The sequence below is a fragment of the Plectropomus leopardus genome, chromosome 23 (genome assembly GCF_008729295.1).
Source record: "Plectropomus leopardus isolate mb chromosome 23, YSFRI_Pleo_2.0, whole genome shotgun sequence".
Classification (NCBI taxonomy): Eukaryota; Metazoa; Chordata; class Actinopteri; order Perciformes; family Serranidae; genus Plectropomus; species Plectropomus leopardus.
The window spans coordinates 16,030,259-16,053,991 of record NC_056485.1 but is presented as its reverse complement, the minus strand read 5'-3'; the positions used below and the strand labels follow the sequence as shown (position 1 = coordinate 16,053,991).

General features: G+C 37.1%; 1 protein-coding gene across 1 annotated transcript in view; it reads left to right on the top strand.

Annotated features, from left to right (window-relative positions):
• actn3b (actinin alpha 3b) overlaps positions 1–22,940 on the top strand; it is a 31,262-nt gene extending 8,322 nt beyond the window's left edge. The window contains 12 exon segments of the mRNA XM_042512192.1: positions 13,667–13,817; positions 15,113–15,177; positions 15,180–15,220; positions 15,416–15,487; positions 15,490–15,558; positions 17,631–17,813; positions 18,896–19,030; positions 19,606–19,785; positions 19,891–20,037; positions 20,376–20,441; positions 20,720–20,878; positions 21,606–22,940. Coding sequence (XP_042368126.1) covers positions 13,667–13,817; positions 15,113–15,177; positions 15,180–15,220; positions 15,416–15,487; positions 15,490–15,558; positions 17,631–17,813; positions 18,896–19,030; positions 19,606–19,785; positions 19,891–20,037; positions 20,376–20,441; positions 20,720–20,878; positions 21,606–21,764 — 1,427 coding nt within the window. The 3' untranslated portion in view covers positions 21,765–22,940.
• The last annotated feature ends 793 nt before the right edge of the window (positions 22,941–23,733 follow it).

The window sequence follows — 23,733 nt, the reverse complement described above, 5'->3', positions numbered from 1 at the left end:
CAAAGAAAAGGAAAACTATAGACTTTCCTCCAAAATAGAATCAAGCATGTTGTACAAAACTGCATATAAAAGTCATGGTATAGTATATCGTCGGATATATCATGAAACAGTTATACTATAGTATATCCTGAAAATGGAATAAAACTGATCATACTATAGTATGTCTTTTATAATAGTATGAAAAGGTCAGAGAAGCTATGACACACCACAGCATAGGAACTTGGAAAAAAAGGGCCCAAAACACCATTATTTGACATGCCGAAAAAATGACCAAAAATGCAAGGCTATAGTATGGCAAAAAAAGTCAAAATTAAAAATGCCCCCAAAAACAACTGGAAACAACATAGAATAACCTGCAGATGCACACCATAGCATAGAAAGCTGCAAAAAGGGCCAAAAACAGCATAATTTGGCATGTCAAAAATATGACCAAAAAGCCAAGACTATAGTAAGGCAAAAATGTCCAAATTTGACATGTCCCAAAAACTGTTGAAAACAGCTTTAAACAGCTTAATATAGTTTACAAAGACACGCCATAGCAAAGAAAGTTGCAAAAAGAGCCAAAAACAGCATAATTTTGCATGTCGAAAAAATGACCAAAAATCCAAGACTATAGTAGGGCAAAAATGTCAAAATTTGACCAGTCCTAAGAACCGTTAAAAACAGCTTTAAACAGCTTAATATAGCCTGCCAAGATACGCCATAGCAACGAAAGTTGAAAAAAAAAAACCAAAAACAACATAATTTGGCATATCGAAAATATGACTAAAAATCCAAGACTATAGTAAGGCAAAAATGTGAAAATATGACGTCCCAAAAACTGTTTAAAACAGCTTTAAAAAGCATAGAATAGCCTGCTAAGAAAGACCATAGCAAAGAAAGTTGCAAAAAGACCCAAAACAGCATAATTTGGTATGTCGAAAAAATGACCAAACATCCAAGACTATAGTAAGGCAAAAATATCATAATTTGGCATGTCCCAAAAACTATTGAAAACAGCTGGAAACAGCTTAGAATAGACTGCCGAGACACACCATAGCAAAGACAGTTGCAAAAAAAGTCCGAAAACTACATAATTTGGCATGTTGAAAAATCCGACCAAAAATCCAAGACTATAGTAAGGCAAAATGTCAAAATTTGACATGTTCCAAAAACTGTTGAAAACAGCTGGAAACAGTTTAGAATGGCCTGCCAAAACACGCCATAGCAAAGAAAGTTGTAAAAAAAAGTCCAAAGCAGCATAATTTGGCATGTCGAAAAATCCGACCAAAAATCCAAGACTATAGTAAGGCAAAAATGTCAAAATTTGACCCGTCCTACAAAACTGTTAAAAACGGCTGGAAACAGCTTAGAATAACCTGCCAAAACTCGCCATAGCAAAGAAAGTTGCAAAAAAAGTCCAAAACAGCATAATTTGGCATGTCGAAAAATCCGACCAAAAATCCAAGACTATAGTAAGGCAAAATGTCAAAATTTGGCCCCGTCCTAAAAACTTTTAAAAACAGCTGGAAACAGCTTAGAATAACTTGCCAAAACACACCATAGCAAAGAAAGTCCAAAACAGCATAATTTGGCATGTCGAAAAAATGACTAAAAATCCAAGACTATAGTAAGGCAAAATGTCAAAATTTGGTATGTCCCAAAAAATGTTGAAAACAGCTGGAAATAGCTTAGAATAACCTGCCAAAACACGCCATAGCAAAGAAAGTTGCAAAAAAAGCCAAAAAAAGCATAATTTGGTGTGTCGAAAAATCCGACCAAAAATCCAAGACTATAGTAAGGCGAAATGTCAAAATTTGACATCTCCTAAAAACTGTTAAAAACTGCTGGAAATAGCTTAGAATAGCCTTCCAAAACACGCCATAGCAAAGAAAGTTGCAAAAAAAGCCAAAAAAAGCATAATTTGGTGTGTCGAAAAATCCGAACAAAAATCCAAGACTATAGATAGGCAAAATGTCAAAATTTTACCCGTCCTAAAAACTGTTAAAATCTGCTGGACACAGTTTAGAATAACCTGCCAAAACACGCCATAGCAAAGAAAGTTGCAAAAACAGCCAAAGAAAGCATAATTTGGCGTGTTGAAAAATCCCACCAAAAATCCAAGACTATAGTAAGGCAAAAACGTCAAAATTTGACCAATCCTAAAAACTGTTAAAAACTGCTGGAAACAGCTTAGAATAACCTGCCAAAACACGCCATAGCAAAGAAAGTTGCAAAAAAAGTCCAAAACAGCATAATTTGGCATGTGGAAAAATCCGACCAAAAATCCAAGACTATAGTAAGGCAAAATGTCAAAATTTTACCCGTCCTAAAAACTGTTAAAATCTGCTGGACACAGTTTAGAATAGCTTACCAAAACACGCCATAGCAAAGAAAGTTGCAAAAAAAGTCCAAAACAGCATAATTTGGCGTGTCGAAAAAATGACTAAAAATCCAAGACTATAGTAAGGCAAAATGTCAAAATTTGGTATGTCCCAAAAAATGTTGAAAACAGCTGGAAACAGCTTAGAATAGCCTGCCAAAACACGCCATAGCAAAGAAAGTTGTAAAAAAAAGTCCAAAGCAGCATAATTTGGCATGTTGAAAAATCCGACCAAAAATCCAAGACTATAGTAAGGCAAAATGTCAAAATTTGACATCGCCTAAAAACTGTTAAAATCTGCTGGACACAGTTTAGAATAGCCTGCCAAAACACGCCATAGCAAAGAAAGTTGCAAAAAAAAGTCCAAAAAACAAAAATTTTGGAGTTCAAAAATCCCAACCAAAAATCTGAGACTATAGAGGCAAAATGTCAAAATTTGACATCTCCTAAACACTGTTAAAAAACTGCTGGACACAGTTTAGAATAGTCTGCCAAAACACGCCATAGCAAAGAAAGTTGCAAAAAAAGCCAAAAAAAGCATAATTTGGCGTGTCGAAAAATCCGACCAAAAATCCAAGGCTATAGTAAGGCAAAATGTCAAAATTTGACATCTCCTAAAAACTGTTAAAATCTGCTGGAAAGAGCTTAGAATAGCCTGCCAAAACACGCCATTGCAAAGAAAGCTGTAAAAAAAAGTCCAAAGCAGCATAATTTGGCATGTCGAAAAATCCGACCAAAAATCCAAGGCTATAGTAAGGCAAAAATGTCAAAATTTGACATCGCCTAAAAACTGTTAAAAATCTGCTGGACACAGTTTAGAATAGCCTGCCAAAACACGCCATAGCAAAGAAAGTTGCAAAAAAAGTCCAAAACAGCATAATTTGGCATGTCGAAAAATCCGACCAAAAATCCAAGACTATAGTAAGGCAAAATGTCAAAATTTGACCCGTCCTACAAAACTGTTAAAAACTGCTGGAAACAGCTTAGAATAGCCTGCCAAACCACGCCATAGCAAAGAAAGTTGCAAAAAAAGCCAAAAAAAGCATAATTTGGCGTGTCGAAAAAATCCGACCAAAAAAATCCAAGGCTATAGTAAGGCAAAATGTCAAAATTTGACATCTCCTAAAAACTGTTAAAATCTGCTGGAAACAGCTTAGAATGCCTGCCAAAACACGCCATTGCAAAGAAAGTTGTTGTAAAAAAGCCAAAAAAAGCATAATTTGACATGTCGAAAAATCCGACCAAAAATCCAAGGCTATAGTAAGGCAAAATGTCAAAATTTGACCCGTCCTACAAAACTGTTAAAAACGGCTGGAAACAGCTTAGAATAGCCTGCCAAAACACGCCATAGCAAAGAAAGTTGTAAAATAAGTCCAAAACAGCATAATTTTGCGTGTCGAAAAATTCGACCAAAAATCCAAGACTATAGTAAGGCAAAATGTCAAAATTTGACATCTCCTAAAACACTGTTAAAAACTGCTGGAAAGAGCTTAGAATAGCCTGCCAAAACACGCCATAGCAAAGATAGTTGTAAAATAAGTCCAAAACAGCATAATTTGGCATGTCGAAAAATCCGACCAAAAATCCAAGACTATAGTAAGGCAAAAATGTCAAAATTTGACCCGTCCTATAAACTGTTAAAAACGGCTGGAAACAGCTTAGAATAACCTGCCAAAACACGCCATAGCAAAGAAAGTTGCAAAAAAAAGCCAAAAAAAGCATAATTTTGCGTGTCGAAAAATCCGACCAAAAATCCAAGGCTATAGTAAGGCAAAATGTCAAAATTTGACATCTCCTAAACACTGTTAAAAACTGCTGGAAAGAGCTTAGAATAGCCTGCCAAAACACGCCATATAGCAAAGATAGTTGTAAAATAAGTCCAAAAAAAAGCATAATTTGCGTGTCGAAAAATCCGACCAAAAATCCAAGACTATAGTAAGGCAAAATGTCAAAATTTGACCCGTCCTACAAAACTGTTAAAAACGGCTGGAAAACAGCTTAGAATAGCCTGCCAAAACACGCCATAGCAAAGAAAGTTGCAAAAAAAGCCAAAAAAAAGCATAATTTGGCGTGTCGAAAAAATCCGACCAAAAATCCAAGGCTATAGTAAGGCAAAATGTCAAAATTTGACATCTCCTAAAAACTGTTAAAAACTGCTGGAAACAGCTTAGAATGGCCTGCCAAAACACACGCCATTGCAAAGAAAGCTGTAAAAAAAAGTCCAAAGCAGCATAATTTGGCATGTCGAAAAATCCGACCAAAAATCCAAGACTATAGTAAGGCAAAATGTCAAAATTTGACATCTCCTAAAAAACTGTTAAAATCTGCTGGACACAGTTTAGAATAGCCTGCCAAAACACGCCATAGCAAAGAAAGTTGCAAAAAAAAAGCCAAAAAAAGCATAATTTGGCGTGTCGAAAAAATCCGACCAAAAATCCAAGACTATAGTAAGGCAAAATGTCAAAATTTGACATCTCCTAAAAACTGTTAAAATCTGCTGGAACAGTTTAGAATAGCCTGCCAAAACACGCCATAGCAAAGAAAGTTGCAAAAAAAAGCCAAAAAAAGCATAATTTTGCATGTCGAAAAATCCGACCAAAAATCCAAGGCTATACTAAGGCAAAATGTCAAAATTTGACATCTCCTAAAAACTGTTAAAATCTGCTGGACACAGTTTAGAATAGCCTGCCAAAACACGCCATAGCAAAGAAAGTTGCAAAAAAAGCCAAAAAAAGCATAATTTTGCATGTCGAAAAATCCGACCAAAAATCCAAGGCTATAGTAAGGCAAAATGTCAAAATTTGACATCTCCTAAACACTGTTAAAAACTGCTGGAAAGAGCTTAGAATAGCCTGCCAAAACACGCCATAGCAAAGATAGTTGTAAAATAAGTCCAAAACAGCATAATTTGGCATGTCGAAAAATCCGACCAAAAATCCAAGACTATAGTAAGGCAAAAATGTCAAAATTTGACCCGTCCTATAAAACTGTTAAAAACGGCTGGAAACAGCTTAGAATAACCTGCCAAAACACGCCATAGCAAAGAAAGTTGCAAAAAAAAGCCAAAAAAGCATAATTTTGCGTGTCGAAAAATCCGACCAAAAATCCAAGGCTATAGTAAGGCAAAATGTCAAAATTTGACCCGTCCTACAAAACTGTTAAAAACGGCTGGAAACAGCTTAGAAATAGCCTGCCAAAACACGCCATAGCAAAGAAAGTTGCAAAAAAAAAGCCAAAAAAAGCATAATTTGGCGTGTCGAAAAATCCGACCAAAAAATCCAAGGCTATAGTAAGGCAAAATGTCAAAATTTGACATCTCCTAAACACTGTTAAAAACTGCTGGAAAGAGCTTAGAATAGCCCTGCCAAAACACGCCATAGCAAAGATAGTTGTAAAATAAGTCCAAAACAGCATAATTTTGCATGTCGAAAAATCCGACCAAAAATCCAAGACTATAGTAAGGCAAAATGTCAAAATTTGACCCGTCCTACAAAACTGTTAAAAACGGCTGGAAACAGCTTAGAATAGCCTGCCAAAACACGCCATAGCAAAGAAAGTTGTAAAAAAAGCCAAAAAAAGCATAATTTGGCGTGTCGAAAAATCCGACCAAAAATCCAAGGCTATAGTAAGGCAAAATGTCAAAATTTGACATCTCCTAAACACTGTTAAAAACTGCTGGAAACAGCTTAGAATAGCCTGCCAAAACACGCCATTGCAAAGAAAGCTGTAAAAAAAAGTCCAAAGCAGCATATAATTTGGCATGTCGAAAAAATCCGACCAAAAATCCAAGACTATAGTAAGGCAAAATGTCAAAATTTGACATTCCTAAAAACTGTTAAAATCTGCTGGACACAGTTTAGAATAGCCTGCCAAAACACGCCATAGCAAAGAAAGTTGCAAAAAAAGCCAAAAAAAGCATAATTTGGCGTGTCGAAAAATCCGACCAAAAAATCCAAGACTATAGTAAGGCAAAATGTCAAAATTTGACATCTCCTAAAAACTGTTAAAATCTGCTGGACACAGTTTAGAATAGCCTGCCAAAACACGCCATAGCAAAGAAAGTTGCAAAAAAAAAGCCAAAAAAGCATAATTTTGCATGTCGAAAAATCCGACCAAAAATCCAAGGCTATAGTAAGGCAAAATGTCAAAATTTGACATCTCCTAAAACACTGTTAAAAACTGCTGGAAAGAGCTTAGAATAGCCTGCCAAAACACGCCATAGCAAAGAAAGTTGCAAAAAAAGTCCAAAAAACAGCATAATTTGGCATGTCGAAAAATCCGACCAAAAATCCAAGACTATAGTAAGGCAAAAATGTCAAAATTTGACCCGTCCTAAAAACTGTTAAAAAAAACTGCTGGAAACAGCTTAGAATAACCTGCCAAAACACGCCATAGCAAAGAAAGTTGCAAAAAAAAGCCAAAACAGCATAATTTTGCGTGTCGAAAAAATCCGACCAAAAATCCAAGGCTATAGTAAGGCAAAATGTCAAAATTTGACCCGTCCTACAAAACTGTTAAAAACGGCTGGAAACAGCTTAGAATAGCCTGCCAAAACACGCCATAGCAAAGAAAGTTGCAAAAAAAAAAGCCAAAAAAAGCATAATTTGGCGTGTCGAAAAATCCGACCAAAAATCCAAGGCTATAGTAAGGCAAAATGTCAAAATTTGACATCTCCTAAACACTGTTAAAACTGCTGGAAAGAGCTTAGAATAGCCTGCCAAAACACGCCATAGCAAAGATAGTTGTAAAAAAATAAGTCCAAAACAGCATAATTTTGCATGTCGAAAAATCCGACCAAAAATCCAAGACTATAGTAAGGCAAAATGTCAAAATTTGACCGTCCTAAAAACTGTTAAAAACGGCTGGAAACAGCTTAGAATAGCCTGCCAAAACACGCCATAGCAAAGAAAGTTGCAAAAAAAAGCCAAAAAAAGCATAATTTGGCGTGTCGAAAAATCCGACCAAAAATCCAAGGCTATAGTAAGGCAAAATGTCAAAATTTGACATCTCCTAAACACTGTTAAAAACTGCTGGAAACAGCTTAGAATGGCTGCCAAAACACGCCATTGCAAAGAAGCTGTAAAAAAAAGTCCAAAACAGCATAATTTGGCATGTCGAAAAATCCGACCAAAAATCCAAGACTATAGTAAGGCAAAATGTCAAAATTTGACATCTCCTAAAAACTGTTAAAATCTGCTGGAAACAGTTTAGAATAGCCTGCCAAAACACGCCATAGCAAAAAGAAAGTTGCAAAAAAAGCCAAAAAAAGCATAATTTGGCGTGTCGAAAAATCCGACCAAAAATCCAAGACTATAGTAAGGCAAAATGTCAAAATTTGACATCTCCTAAAAACTGTTAAAATCTGCTGGACAACAGTTTAGAATAGCCTGCCAAAACACGCCATAGCAAAGAAAGTTGCAAAAAAAAGCCAAAAAAAGCATAATTTGCATGTCGAAAAATCCGACCAAAAATCCAAGGCTATAGTAAGGCAAAATGTCAAAATTTGACATCTCCTAAAAAACACTGTTAAAAACTGCTGGAAAAAGCTTAGAATAGCCTGCCAAAACACGCCATAGCAAAGATAGTTGTAAAAATAAGTCCAAAACAGCATATTTTTGCATGTCGAAAAATCCGACCAAAAATCCAAGACTATAGTAAGGCAAAAATGTCAAAATTTGACCCGTCCTAAAAAAACTGTTAAAAACGGCTGGAAACAGCTTAGAATAACCCTGCCAAAACACGCCATAGCAAAGAAAGTTGCAAAAAAAGCCAAAAAAAAGCATAATTTTGCGTGTCGAAAAATCCGACCAAAAATCCAAGACTATAGTAAGGCAAAATGTCAAAATTTGACCCGTCCTACAAAACTGTTAAAAACGGCTGGAAACAGCTTAGAATAGCCTGCCAAAACACGCCATAGCAAAGAAAGTTGCAAAAAAAGCCAAAAAAAGCATAATTTGGCATGTCGAAAAATCCGACCAAAAATCCAAGGCTATAGTAAGGCAAAATGTCAAAATTTGACATCTCCTAAACACTGTTAAAAACTGCTGGAAACAGCTTAGAATGGCCTGCCAAAACACGCCATTGCAAAGAAAGTGTAAAAAAAAGTCCAAAAAGCATAATTTGGCATGTCGAAAAAATCCGACCAAAAATCCAAGACTATAGTAAGGCAAAATGTCAAAATTTGACATCGCCTAAAAACTGTTAAAATCTGCTGGACACAGTTTAGAATAGCCTGCCAAAACACGCCATAGCAAAGAAAGTTGCAAAAAAAAGCCAAAAAAAGCATAATTTGGCATGTCGAAAAATCCGACCAAAAATCCAAGGCTATAGTAAGGCAAAATGTCAAAATTTGACATCTCCTAAAAACTGTTAAAAACTGCTGGACAGCTTAGAATAGCCTGCCAAAACACGCCAGCAAAAGAAAGTTGCAAAAAAAGTCCAAAACAGCATAATTTTGCATGTCGAAAAATCCGACCAAAAATCCAAGACTATAGTAAGGCAAAATGTCAAAATTTGACATCTCCTAAAAACTGTTAAAAACAGCTGGAAACAGCTTAGAATAGCCTGCCAAAACACGCCATAGCAAAGAAAGTTGCAAAAAAAAGCCAAAAAAAGCATAATTTTGCGTGTCGAAAAATCCGACCAAAAATCCAAGACTATAGTAAGGCAAAATGTCAAAATTTGACCCGTCCTACAAAAACTGTTAAAAACGGCTGGAAACAGCTTAGAATAGCCTGCCAAAACACGCCATAGCAAAGAAAGTTGCAAAAAAAGCCAAAAAAAAGCATAATTTGGCGTGTCGAAAAATCCGACCAAAAATCCAAGGCTATAGTAAGGCAAAATGTCAAAATTTGACATCTCCTAAACACTGTTAAAAACTGCTGGAAACAGCTTAGAATGGCCTGCCAAAACACGCCATAGCAAAGAAAGCTGTAAAAAAAAGTCCAAAAGCAGCATAATTTGGCATGTCGAAAAATCCGACCAAAAATCCAAGACTATAGTAAGGCAAAATGTCAAAATTTGACATCGCCTAAAAACTGTTAAAAAACTGCTGGAAACAGTTTAGAATAGCCTGCCAAAACACGCCATAGCAAAGAAAGTTGCAAAAAAAAGCCAAAAAAAGCATAATTTGGCATGTCGAAAAATCCGACCAAAAATCCAAGGCTATAGTAAGGCAAAATGTCAAAATTTGACATCTCCTAAAAACTGTTAAAATCTGCTGGACACAGCTTAGAATAGCCTGCCAAACACACGCCATAGCAAAGAAAGTTGCAAAAAAAAGTCCAAAACAGCATAATTTTGCATGTCGAAAAATCCGACCAAAAATCCAAGACTATAGTAAGGCAAAATGTCAAAATTTGACATCTCCTAAAAACTGTTAAAAACAGCTGGAAACAGCTTAGAATAGCCTGCCAAAACACGCCATAGCAAAGAAAGTTGCAAAAAAAAGCCAAAAAAAGCATAATTTTGCGTGTCGAAAAATCCGACCAAAAATCCAAGACTATAGTAAGGCAAAATGTCAAAATTTGACCCGTCCTACAAAACTGTTAAAAACGGCTGGAAACAGCTTAGAATAGCCTGCCAAAACACGCCATAGCAAAGAAAGTTGCAAAAAAAGCCAAAAAAAGCATAATTTGGCGTGTCGAAAAATCCGACCAAAAATCCAAGGCTATAGTAAGGCAAAATGTCAAAATTTGACATCTCCTAAACACTGTTAAAAACAGCTGGAAACAGCTTAGAATAGCCTGCCAAAACACGCCATTGCAAAGAAAGCTGTAAAAAAAAGTCCAAGCAGCATAATTTGGCATGTCGAAAAATCCGACCAAAAATCCAAGACTATAGTAAGGCAAAATGTCAAAATTTGACATCGCCTAAAAACTGTTAAAATCTGCTGGACACAGTTTAGAATAGCCTGCCAAAACACGCCATAGCAAAGAAAGTTGCAAAAAAAGCCAAAAAAAAAAAAGCATAATTTGGCGTGTCGAAAAATCCGACCAAAAATCCAAGGCTATAGTAAGGCAAAATGTCAAAATTTGACATCTCCTAAAAACTGTTAAAATCTGCTGGACACAGCTTAGAATAGCCTGCCAAAACACGCCATAGCAAAGAAAGTTGCAAAAAAAGTCCAAAAACAGCATAATTTTGCATGTCGAAAAATCCGACCAAAAATCCAAGACTATAGTAAGGCAAAATGTCAAAAATTTTTGACATCTCCTAAAAACTGTTAAAAACAGCTGGAAACAGCTTAGAATAGCCTGCCAAAACACGCCATAGCAAAGAAAGTTGCAAAAAAAGCCAAAAAAAGCATAATTTTGCGTGTCGAAAAATCCGACCAAAAATCCAAGACTATAGTAAGGCAAAATGTCAAAATTTGACCCGTCCTACAAAACTGTTAAAAACGGCTGGAAACAGCTTAGAATAGCCTGCCAAAACACGCCATAGCAAAGAAAGTTGCAAAAAAAGCCAAAAAAAGCATAATTTGGCGTGTCGAAAAATCCGACCAAAAATCCAAGGCTATAGTAAGGCAAAATGTCAAAATTTGACATCTCCTAAAAACTGTTAAAAACTGCTGGAAAGAGCTTAGAATAGCCTGCCAAAACACGCCATAGCAAAGAAAGTTGTAAAAAAAAGTCCAAAACAGCATAATTTTGCATGTCGAAAAATCCGACCAAAAATCCAAGACTATAGTAGTAAGGCAAATGTCAAAATTTTGACCCGTCCTACAAAACTGTTAAAAACGGCTGGAAACAGCTTAGAATAGCCTGCCAAAACACGCCATAGCAAAGAAAGTTGCAAAAAAAGCCAAAAAAAAAGCATAATTTGGCGTGTCGAAAAATCCGACCAAAAATCCAAGGCTATAGTAAGGCAAAATGTCAAAATTTGACATCTCCTAAAAACTGTTAAAAATCTGCTGGAAACAGCTTAGAATAACCTGCCAAAACACGCCATAGCAAAGAAAGTTGCAAAAAAAGTCCAAAACAGCATAATTTTGCATGTCGAAAAATCCGACCAAAAATCCAAGACTATAGTAAGGCAAAATGTCAAAATTTGACCCATCCTAAAAACTGTTTAAAAACACGCTGGAAACAGCTTAGAATAGCCTGCCAAAACACGCCATAGCAAAGAAAGTTGCAAAAAAAAGCCAAAAAAAAAGCATAATTTTGCGTGTCGAAAAACCGACCAAAAATCCAAGACTATAGTAAGGCAAAATGTCAAAATTTGACCCGTCCTACAAAACTGTTAAAAACGGCTGGAAACAGCTTAGAATAGCCTGCCAAAACACGCCATAGCAAAGAAAGTTGCAAAAAAAACCAAAAAAAGCATAATTTGGCGTGTCGAAAAATCCGACCAAAAATCCAAGGCTATAGTAAGGCAAAATGTCAAAATTTGACATCTCCTAAAAAAACTGTTAAAAACTGCTGGAAAGAGCTTAGAATAGCCTGCCAAAACACGCCATAGCAAAGATAGTTGTAAAATAAGTCCAAAACAGCATAATTTTGCATGTCGAAAAATCCGACCAAAAATCCAAGACTATAGTAAGGCAAAATGTCAAAATTTGACCCGTCCTACAAAACTGTTAAAAACGGCTGGAAACAGCTTAGAATAGCCTGCCAAAACACGCCATAGCAAAGAAAGTTGCAAAAAAAGCCAAAAAAAGCATAATTTGGCGTGTCGAAAAATCCGCCAAAAATCCAAGGCTATAGTAAGGCAAAATGTCAAAATTTGACATCTCCTAAACACTGTTAAAAACTGCTGGAAACAGTTTAGAATAGCCTGCCAAAACACGCCATAGCAAAGAAAGTTGCAAAAAAAGTCCAAAACAGCATAATTTGGCATGTCGAAAAATCCGACCAAAAATCCAAGAAGACTATAGTAAGGCAAAATGTCAAAATTTGACCCGTCCTATAAAACTGTTAAAAAAACGGCTGGAAACAGCTTAGAATAACCTGCCAAAACACGCCATAGCAAAGAAAGTTGCAAAAAAAGTCCAAAACAGCATAATTTTGGCATGTCGAAAAATCCGACCAAAAATCCAAGACTATAGTAAGGCAAAATGTCAAAATTTGGTCTGTCCCAAAAACTGTTGAAAACAACAGGAAATAGCTTAGAATAGCCTGCCAAAACACGCCATAGCAAAGAAAGCTGCAAAAAAAGCCAAAAAAAGCATAATTTGGCATGTCGAAAAATCCGAACAAAAATCCAAGACTATAGTAAGGCAAAATGTCAAAATTTGACCCGTCCTAAAAACTGTTAAAAACTGCTGGAAACAGCTTAGAATGGCCTGCCAAAACACGCTATAGCAAAGAAAGTTGCAAAAAAAGTCCAAAACAGCATAATTTGGCATGTCGAAAAATCCGACCAAAAAATCCAAGACTATAGTAAGGCAAAAATTTCAAAAAAAAAAAATTTGAAATGTCCTAAAAACAGCTGGAAACAGTGTAGAATAGCCTGCCAAAACACACTATAGCAAAGAAAGTTGCAAAAAAGACGAGAACAACAGAATTTGGCATGTCGAAAAAAAAAATGACTAAAAATCCAAGAATATAGTAAGGCAAAAATGTCAAAATTTGAAATGCCCCAAAAACAGCTGGAACCAAGCTAGAACAGCCTGCACTTGTATGCTATAGCATTGACCTTGATGAAAAGGCCACTAAAACCATAATTTGTTACGTCTGACCAAAAACAAATACTACAGTATAGCAAAAACGTCAAAATTTGAAATGTCCCCAAATAAGCTGGATTCTGCCTTGAATACCGTGCAGAGACACGCCATGGAATAGAAAGTTCCAAAAAGGGCAAAAAACCATAATGTAGCATGTTGCAACAACTACCCAATGTGATACAGTATGTCGGCGACTATGGCACACAATGGCTTTAAAACGTTATATTATAGAACGTAGTCCAAAATGTTTTAAGAACACCATTTGATGGTTCGTTGTCCACAATTGCTTTCAAATACACAAAAGACGTAATGATATAGTATGCCGTCCAAATTGGCATGAAAGGAAATACTATATAGTAATTTGATCAAAATATTATAAAACAGTTTTAGTATTGAATTTTGTCTAAAATACCATTTAAAAACATAAATTTTCGAATATAGTACATCTTGGAACTCAGACAAAAGCAGCAGCCACGTTTTTACGATACTTTTTATTTATTAATGCAGGACAGGTTTAAGATTGAAATACAACCAAGTTTATTTTTAGTACAAGTTCAAGAGCTGTGTTCATTTAAAAGCTTGTTATTTTAGTCTTTGAAGGTCAAAGAATGACATGCAGATCAAACACCTGTGCGTTTCAGGTAAGGAGGACCTGCTGTCCCAGAAGGACTACGAGTCGGCCTCTTTGATGGAGATCAGAGCCCTCATGAGGAAGCACGAGGCGTTCGAGAGCGACCTTGCTGCTCACCAGGACAGAGTGGAGCAGATCGCCGCCATCGCTCAGGAGCTGAAGTAAGAGGCCCGACACAAAGAAACAGAAACATTCAAAAGCAAAAGAAACCCTGAAAACATTCAACTCCAACCGAAAAATAACACAAATACTGACGTTGTCATGAAGGTTTGGGATCTCGGGGGCTTTGTAATTTAAAGAAAGTGGAGAAACAGTGAAAAACAGTGATGAGGAGCAGAAATGTAAAAGGAGTGAAGAACAAGAATAGAGATGATTACATTGAGGGCTCATGTGGAAGCTGAAGGAGGGACAGGAGAGGAGAGAAGTGAGCGACTCAACTGTTTCGGGACTCTTTAATTGTCGTGATCGGAGAGATATGTTGAGAGCAGACGAGGATGCGAATGCAGCAAAGAACAAAAGTGGGAATGAGTGGAAAGCATGTTAATGAGAGGGATAAAAAGATGAAAGGATGACTCATGAAAGAGCAGAAACTTCTGATCTCACTATTTCCTTATTCCTCACCACTCCTCTGGGCTTTTTCCACAGATAGTTCTGATATCATCCCTTTGATGCGATATACACCATAATGCTGAATATGTATGCATGCTACACATAACTTTCATTACTTTTTAAAGCAGATACTTAAAAGCAAAATGTTCTCAGATGACCCTCAAATACAGAATGGGGAGAAAGTAAAGGAACATGTAAGATCTTTAAAAAGGAGGCAGGTGTTCTGCGTCTATTAAAATACAACATTCAGGGTCAATAATCTGAACTTAAGATAGTTTTTATAAAGACAACATTTCAATCTCACGCAGATCTTTGTGAGGTCAAAATGACCTTTGGATTTATAAAGTTTAAGGATAATGTGTAAATAAAAAAAATCACAAAAATGTCAATAAAAATATGGTATATTGTATACATTTTCATAAAAAGATCAAAAAGCAGAATAATAGTGAGTCCCCCCACAAAAGTATCATAGTATAGTATTACATTTTTACAACAGAAGTGTAATTTCAAAAACCCTTAGTATATTATAAAGTGCAAAGAAATCACAAATAAAATAAATTAAATTAAATTAAATTGTCATAGTGTAGCGTGTGTGAAACTTTTCACAAAAATGTCATAAAAAATAAGAGGCATTGTATCATATGTGGAAAAAAATAAAAATGTAAAATGTGAGAAAAAATACAAAATGTCACGAGAGTACAGTTTATATGTTAAACATAAATATGCTGTTAAAACCGTGGTATAGTTTGTAAAAAATGTAACACTGTCATACACATTTCTAATTCTGTGACATTTTATGGGTGTAGAGATGATTAATTTGGTGGTTTCACTCTGTCGTCTCCTCTAGTGAGCTGGACTACCACGATGCTGCTTCAGTCAACACCCGCTGCCAGGGCATCTGTGACCAGTGGGAAACCTGGGCACCCTTACCCAGAAGAGGAGGGACGCACTGGAGGTACGACCTGAAACACACACACAACAAAACAAAATAACTTTATGGCAGCATGATAGGTAACAATAGTAAATGTGATCCACATAGACCAAAATCCGTTATGAAAATGAGTTATTCAGTTTCATCTCCTCAAATATAACAAGCCAGTGCTTCTGTACATTTTCTTTTTGTTAATGTACGTCTTAACTGTGTGTGTAGCGTGTGGAGAAGCTGTGGGAGACTATTGATCAGCTGTACCTGGAGTTTGCCAAGAGGGCAGCGCCCTTCAACACAACTGGATGGACGGAGCCATGGAGGACCTGCAGGACATGTTCATTGTTCACAGCATTGAGGAGATCCAGGTACAGCACCGCTTTAACACAATTTGTTTCTTAGGTTTTGTTTTGTGTTGCTGTAATATCAGACGTTTTAGAGGGTCCTTGACCCAAGGTTGTTTTAATACAGCTCTTAATAAACCAATATTCCACCTCTGTTGAGAATGTGGTGGTGCAAATTGGACTATGGCGACCATCCCAAAACAACATAAAATTACATGCAGGAAAAACAAATGAATGCCCCAAAAACTGTTGAAAACTACTTTAAACAGCTTAGAATAGCCTGCCAAGACACGCCATAGCAAAGAAAGTTTCAAAAAAGACGAAAACAGCATAATTTGGCATGTCCAAAAAAATGACCAAAAATCCAAGACTATAGTAAGGCAAAATGTCAAAATTTGACCCATCCCAAAAACTATTGAAAACAGCTTGAAACAGCTTAGAATAGCCTGCCAAGACACGCTATAGCAATGAAAGTTGCAAAAAAAAGCCAAAAACAACATAATTTTTTGCATGCCGAAAAATCCGACCAAAAATCCAAGACTATAGTAAGGCAAAAACTTCAAAAATGTCAAAATTTGAAATGTCCTAAAAACAGCTGGAAACAGTGTAGAATAGCCTGACAAAACACGCCATAGCAAAGAAAGTTGCAAAAAGAGCCAAAAACAACATAATTTGGCACGTCGAAAAATGACCAAAAATCCAAGACTATAGTAAGGCAAAAACTTCAAAAATGTCAAAATTTGACCCATCCCAAAAACTATTGAAAACAGCTTGAAACAGCTTAGAATAGCCTGCCAAGACACGCTATAGCAAAGAAAGTTGCAAAAAAAGTCCAAAACAGCATAATTTGGCATGTCGAAAAATCCGACCAAAAATCCAAGACTATAGTAAGGCAAAAAATTAAAAAATGTCAAAATTTGAAATGTCCCAAAAACAGCTTGAAAAACTACTTTAAAAACAGCTTAGAATAGCCTGCCAAGACACGCCATAGCAAAGAAAGTTTCAAAAAAGACGAAAACAGCATAATTTGGCATGTCCAAAAAAATGACCAAAAATCCAAGACTATAGTAAGGCAAAATGTCAAAATTTGACCCATCCCAAAAACTATTGAAAACAGCTTGAAACAGCTTAGAATAGCCTGCCAAGACACGCTATAGCATAGCAATGAAAGTGCAAAAAAAAGCCAAAAACAGCATAATTTGGCATGTCGAAAAAATGACTAAAAATCCAAGACTATAGTAAGGCAAAAACTTCAAAAATGTCAAAATTTGAAATGTCCTAAAAACAGCTGGAAACAGTGTAGAATAGCCTGACAAAACACGCCATAGCAAAGAAAGTTGCAAAAAGAGCCAAAAACAACATAATTTTTGGCATGTCGAAAAATGACCAAAAATCCAAGACTATAGTAAGGCAAAAACTTCAAAAAATGTCAAAATTTGACCCATCCCAAAAACTATTGAAAACAGCTTGAAACAGCTTAGAATAGCCTGCCAAGACACGCTATAGCAAAGAAAGTTGCAAAAAGAGCCAAAAACAGCATAATTTGGCATGTTGAAAAAATGACTAAAAATCCAAGACTATAGTAAGGCAAAAAATTAAAAAATGTCAAAATTTGAAATGTCCCAAAAACAGCTTGAAACAGTTTACAATACCCTGCCAAGACACAGCATAGCAAAGAAAGTTGCAAAAAAAGCCGAAAACAACATAATTTTGCATGTTGAAAAATGTGACCAAAAATCCAAGACTATAGTAAGGCAAAAATGTAAAAACTTGAAATGTCCCAAAAACAGCTGGAACAGCTTAGAATAGCCTGCCAAGACACACCATAGCAAAGAAAGTTGCAATAAAGCCAAAAACAGCATAATTTGAGATGTTGAAAAAATGACTGAACATGCAAGGCTATAGTAAGGTGAAAAATGTCAAAATTTTATATGTCCCAAAAACAGCTGAAAACTGCCTGGAATAACCTGCCAAGACACACCATAGAATAGAATGTGGAAAAACGTCCAAGAACATCATCATAGTATAGAAACGTCTTTAGCATAGAAACACCTGATTCAGCATTCAAGCGTAACACTGATCTCATCTGCCTTCAGAGTCTGATCACCGCTCACGACCAGTTCAAAGCCACCCTGCCCGAGGCCGACAAGGAGCGCATGGCCACCATGGGCATCCACAACGAGATCCTGAAGATCGCCCAGACCTACGGCATCAAACTGTCCGGAATCAACCCCTACACCAACCTCTCCCCCCAGGACATCAGCACCAAGTGGGACACTGTGAGTCAAATCAAACACAGCCGACACACTATGCGGAGGAGCGTGGCAAATGACTTTTTTTTGTCAAATGTCAAACAAACTCGGCTGCATTTGGTCATCTGGCTAATAATAAGCACAGCGCATCCATAGTGACAGGTCATAAACAGTGTTGAAGTTACAGCGACACTAAATTCTGCAGGCTGCAGTCTGTGCAAATCAAAATAACTGCAGAACACAATCTGTCGGAGCAGCCGCAGTGTGACACACATCTGACCATCTGTGCTGGAAAAATAGATTCAGCTCCTGAGGGAATTATTAACAAACTGGGCTGGAGCAGATAGATGTTATTTACAAAACAGCACTAAAGCGACACTAGAAGACTTTGAAAATACTTTTGAACCCTGCAGGTTTTTTGTTTCACACTGCAAGAAGTTACAAAACCTACAACTAGATTCCTTTGAGATTGGTTCCCATCCTGTTCCTGGTGGAAAATATGACACCAAACTCAAACAGTTCCCTGTGTGTCTGCAAAAATACGTAACTCTAAAAAGAAAAGATAAAAGGCACCATATGTTGACAATATTTTCACCAGTTCGGCATTAATATAATCCATAAAGGTTAACTATATTACCTTACAAACTTTACATTTCGGATTTTGTTGCCTCACGTTAGCCGTGCTAACTTTGTGGGAGGACACCGTGGGAATGAGATGCGAACCGTTTTAAAAATTAAGATTTCTCACTAAAAATAAGTGCTGGTTAGTGGATCAGATGCATGCCAAATTAAACGCTAACTTAAAGGTGTACGGTCTTTGCTGCTTCACTGGTGCTACAGTGTGCAGCTATTCTTCACTAATTGCATTTGCCAGGACTAAAAATTCACAAAACATGTTTGATTTTGCCGAAACATCAAGACGAGAAAAAGACCGGCATAAGACAATTTAGAGTTTTTTTAAACCAAGATGGCTGCAAAATACCGAATAGTAAATATGTTTGAATGAGACTGTAAAGATGCAGCATTTTTTTAATCAAAATGAAATTAAAGTGCCGTGTGCTTTGGTACCTTGGTTACTCAGTGGGTGGTTCGGATGTTCCTCCCTGCAGGTGAAGCACCTCGTTCCCCTCAGAGACCAAATGCTGCAGGAGGAGGTGGCCAGACAGCAGGCCAACGAGAGGCTGAGGCGCCAGTTCGCCGCCCAGGCCAACATCATCGGACCCTGGATTCAAACCAAGATGGAGGTACGGCGTATATACACATACATCTGTTATATTAGAGGAAGACAAACTGATTTTAACCCTTTGAAACCTGGATTGTCATCAGTTTTCTTATGCTGCGTTGGGGCACCTTGCACAAGTATTTGACCCGAAAGCATGTGGGAAAAAGGCATGACCAACTTGGCAAGAAATATACCACAAATTGCAAGAATTAGTGACAAGAAGGTGACAAAATTTAAAAATTTAAAATAAGATTTATTAAAAAATTAACCAAAAAAGGGGAAAAATGTCCAGGAAACTATATTTAAAATTAAAAGACATTATATACAATAAATAAATGTATTTTCAACATTTTTTTTAGGTAATTTTCTTGTTTTTGTATTTTGAACCTTTTTTGGGCTTATTTTCAGTTAACTGTTTTTGCTTATTTCTTTGCAAATTTTTGGGCCGTGTCTTGTTAAGTTCTCAAACCATTTTGCTCAGATTTCAAAGGGTTAACATGTTTTCGACTGTTCAGATATAGAAAAAACCAAATCTCCACAGACCGTCTCATTCTTGCTGTTGAAGTGTTCTCGTTGTCCTCCTCTGTGCGGCTGCAGGAGATCAGCCACGTGTCTGTGGACATCGCTGGCTCCCTGGAGGAACAGATGAACAGCCTGAAGCAGTACGAGCAGAACATCATCAACTACAAATCCAACATCGACAAGCTGGAGGGCGACCACCAGCTCAGCCAGGAGTCCCTCATCTTCGACAACAAGCACACCAACTACACCATGGAGGTACTCCGCCGCAGCCTCGAAGATCCGCAGAACTCCGTCACTTCAGCCTTTTGTGTCTTTGCTTGAAGTACATTTTTCTCTTCTTCTGTTCCTCCGCTACCGCAGCATGTGCGCGTGGGCTGGGAACAGCTGCTCACCACCATCGCCAGAACCATCAACGAGGTGGAGAACCAGATCCTGACCCGCGACGCCAAGGGCATCAGCCAGGAGCAGCTCAACGAGTTCAGAGCCTCCTTCAACCACTTCGACAGGGTGAGGCGTTCACTGTCAAAGGAATCTCACTGTGCGGAAGTTAAATCAGGATTATTAGACATAAGACATACAAAAACATGCATAATGAAGACGTAAACCACAGCGTACATTTTACATTTGTTTATTTTTCGTGAATATTCAAATTAAATTTTTTTGTCCTAGAAGTTTAAATATTGAAAAATTAACTCGATCTATACAAGGTGCAAGGATTGAAGTTAATGCTCAATATTCAAGCATCAGTATGAAATATAAACGTGAGCTTTATTACTGATTATAGGAGCCGTGTCAGGGATTTTTTCAATTAATATCTAAACTCAGTTGTGTTTTTTTCTTTGCAGAAGAGAAACGGCATGATGGACCCAGACGATTTCCGTGCCTGCCTCATCTCCATGGGTTACGATCTGGTCCGTACAACATGACTAATGCTGAAATACTGACTCGTAAAACCAGAGTTCCCACAGATCCTTAAAAAGGGGTTTAATTTATTTAAATAAAAGTGTTAAAGTGTCTTATAAATAGCTTTTTCTGACATAGTATTTATAAGCTTAAGATAAGAAGTCTAATTTTGTCAAAGACATTTCTAAATTTTCAGTGTCCTCTCCGTGTGTAATGTGTGAACGTAACAAAAGATCGGATAAAAACAAAACTTGGGCAGTGATTACAGTCGTTTCCTCTACAACAGGGTGAGGTGGAGTTTGCTCGCATCATGACCCTGGTGGACCCCAACAACACGGGCGTGGTGACCTTCCAGGCCTTCATCGACTTCATGACCCGCGAGACCGCCGAGACCGACACTGCAGAACAAGTCATGGCCTCCTTCAAGATCCTGGCTTCAGACAAGGTAAGCAGACACATTTTAAATCGTTAGATTTACACCAAAGTATATTTGACCAAATCCTCTGTTACTGTCGTTATTTCAGTGTTGCAGTGTGATTGCAGTGTGATTGCAGTGATTAATTGCAGTCAATCACTGCAATTACATTGCAATGCAACACTGAAAAAACAGCAGTATCACACCGTAACAGTGTAATAACAGTGATAATGGTGTTACTACACTGCAGCCGTAGTGCAATTGCAGTGTCATTAAACTGCATAAACACTGCAATCAATCACTGCAATTACACTTTCTACAGTGTAATATCATTATCATTGTTATTACACTGTTACTGCAGTGTAATACTGCTGTTATTTCAGTGTTACATTGCAGTCTGATTGCAGTTAATCACTGCGATTACAGTGTAATTACACTGTAGTTTTACTGTGATTGCGATGTGATTGTCATTGCAATCACATTGCAATGCAACACTGAAATAACAGCAGTATTACACTGCAGTAACAGTGTAACAACAGTGATAATTGTGTTACTATTGTGTAGTAACAGCAGTATTACACTGGAGTAACAGTGTAACAACAGTGATAATGGTGTTTACTATTGTGTAGTAACAGCAGTATTACACTTGTTACGTTGTTGTGACAGAAACACTAAAATTTCAGGTATTTTTGTTTCAAATGAGAGTTGAGATTTAAAGTCACGGTATCAAAAATCACACCCTGCTTCTCTCCTCCAGAACTACATCACAGTGGAGGAGCTGCGCAGAGAGCTGCCGCCTGAGCAGGCCGAATACTGCATCAGCCGCATGACCAGGTACATCGGAGCCGACTGCCCCTCCGGCGCCCTGGACTACATCTCCTTCTCCAGCGCCCTCTACGGAGAGAGCGACTTATAAATGAAGCCGCTCCTCTCCACCTCCTCCTATCCCTTTTTCCCAGCTATTTCTCCTATGCGGAGAGAGCGATTTAAACCCCTTCCACTGTCCTCATCATATTTTCCCTCTTACAAATCTTAACTCCCTTCTCCCAATCCCTTCCTCCGAATACCCAGAGAGGAGGAGAGCAGAAGGCTTTGCTCAAATCTTAGAGGCTGTTTGTCCCTCATTAGAGTGCTTTAAAAACCGGGAACGTGCCGGGTTTTGCACTGAACTTATGTAAGCAGCATACATATAACAGACCTGCCTTTAGCAGGCGTTGAGGAGGTAATGAGGGAGAGAGTCGGTTAGAAATTTTGAACAAAGCCTCCTGCTCTCCCCGCTCTCTCTCAGATGACATATTTTTTTGTAGAAGGGTAATTAAAGAACGTGATAAAAAAGCTCGTTGGTCAGTTGGTTGGTTGTGTATTTGTGCAGATGCATGCTATGTTGAAGTTTCTGTCTCTTCCTTAATCACTTTAAAAAAAACGAATCGTTAGGAGGCTGTTAACATTTTAGTCGGCAGAGGAGAGAAGCAGCTCGGTGCTACGACGTTACGAAGCCAGTCTGATCTGTTACAGATAAAAACCACAGCACTGTGAAGCCTGAATGTTAGCAACCTGAACATCTTAAAGCCTTAAGCTCAGGAACAAACGGAGGGCGAATTGGAGCATTTTAAACTATGAAGCACTGGATATGAAGATGCAGCCAGAGAGCAAAGCACTGTGGGTAAATAGAGACAAAGGGAGGGCTGGATGGGGACTTAAGAATGAAGAAAGAAAGAGCTGATCCCAAATGCCTCTCTCAGAATTTAACATCTACACATAAAGGTGATTTTTTTTTTTTTTTTTACCTCATGATTGAGAGAGAGGACAGGGCATCAGGACAGTTTTGGACAAACTAAGAAGAATCATTACTGTATGTGGGACCACAGCAGGCCTATGTCAGTGACGCAGGAAAATAGGGTTTTGGTCCCATCGACAGGTCGGCCACGATAATCAGTGCGACTCGTCTGTGTGCATGATCTCATCTGTGCTCCATTCTCCTCATCAACTCTTTCTGTCCATCATCACCGGTGCCACGAAAACTCACTTTCACAAAGTTAAATTTAAAAAAAAACCTCAACTTGGAATAAAAAAGTAAAATTATATTACTAAACGGCAGTTGTGTTTTTCTTTTCTAAATACGAGACAGAGAGTCAGGGCTGTCCCAAATACTAGTTTTGGACATGTTAGAAATATTTGGTTCAGTGGGGGACGGAGGGATTATTGAGAGACGAGGACGTCGGTAGATGCAGCTAAAATAATGTGACAATTAAGCAACTTCACAAGACGGCTTAGCTGTTAGAGTTTCTTTTGGGGTCATCTTTGCAAATTTTTAGACTATTTGTTTTTTTCTTGACATCTTGCTAGTAGGGCGATATATCTCTAAAAAATAATATCACAATATTTCAGGATATTTTTGTGATAATATTCTTTCTTGATTATATGACAAATCCAGAACATAAAAAAAATTTAAGTATTAACCCTTTCAAACCTGAGCAAATTGGATTAATTTCTTTCAAAATTAATGATTTAACATGGCATTGACACAAAATTTTAAAATTAGTAAAAAAAAAAAAAAAAAAAAAAGTTAACTGAGAATCACCTCAAAATAAGCAAAAACAAAACAAACATCAAATTGACTTAGAAAAAGGGCTTTTAAAAATGTGTATATTTTATATATATTTATTATATTTTTTTTCCTGTAATATAATTTAAAATTAACTAAAAAAACATGAAAATGACCAAAAAAAAGTGCTGATACAAATAAATATATTTTATATATTTATATTTTGTTTAAATTTAAAATTGTTATAATAACAGTTTTTGGGTTATTTATTCCTATTCTTTTATATAATTTTCTAATATCTCCCCTTGCTTTTTTAAAATTAAGTTTTAGGTAATTTTCT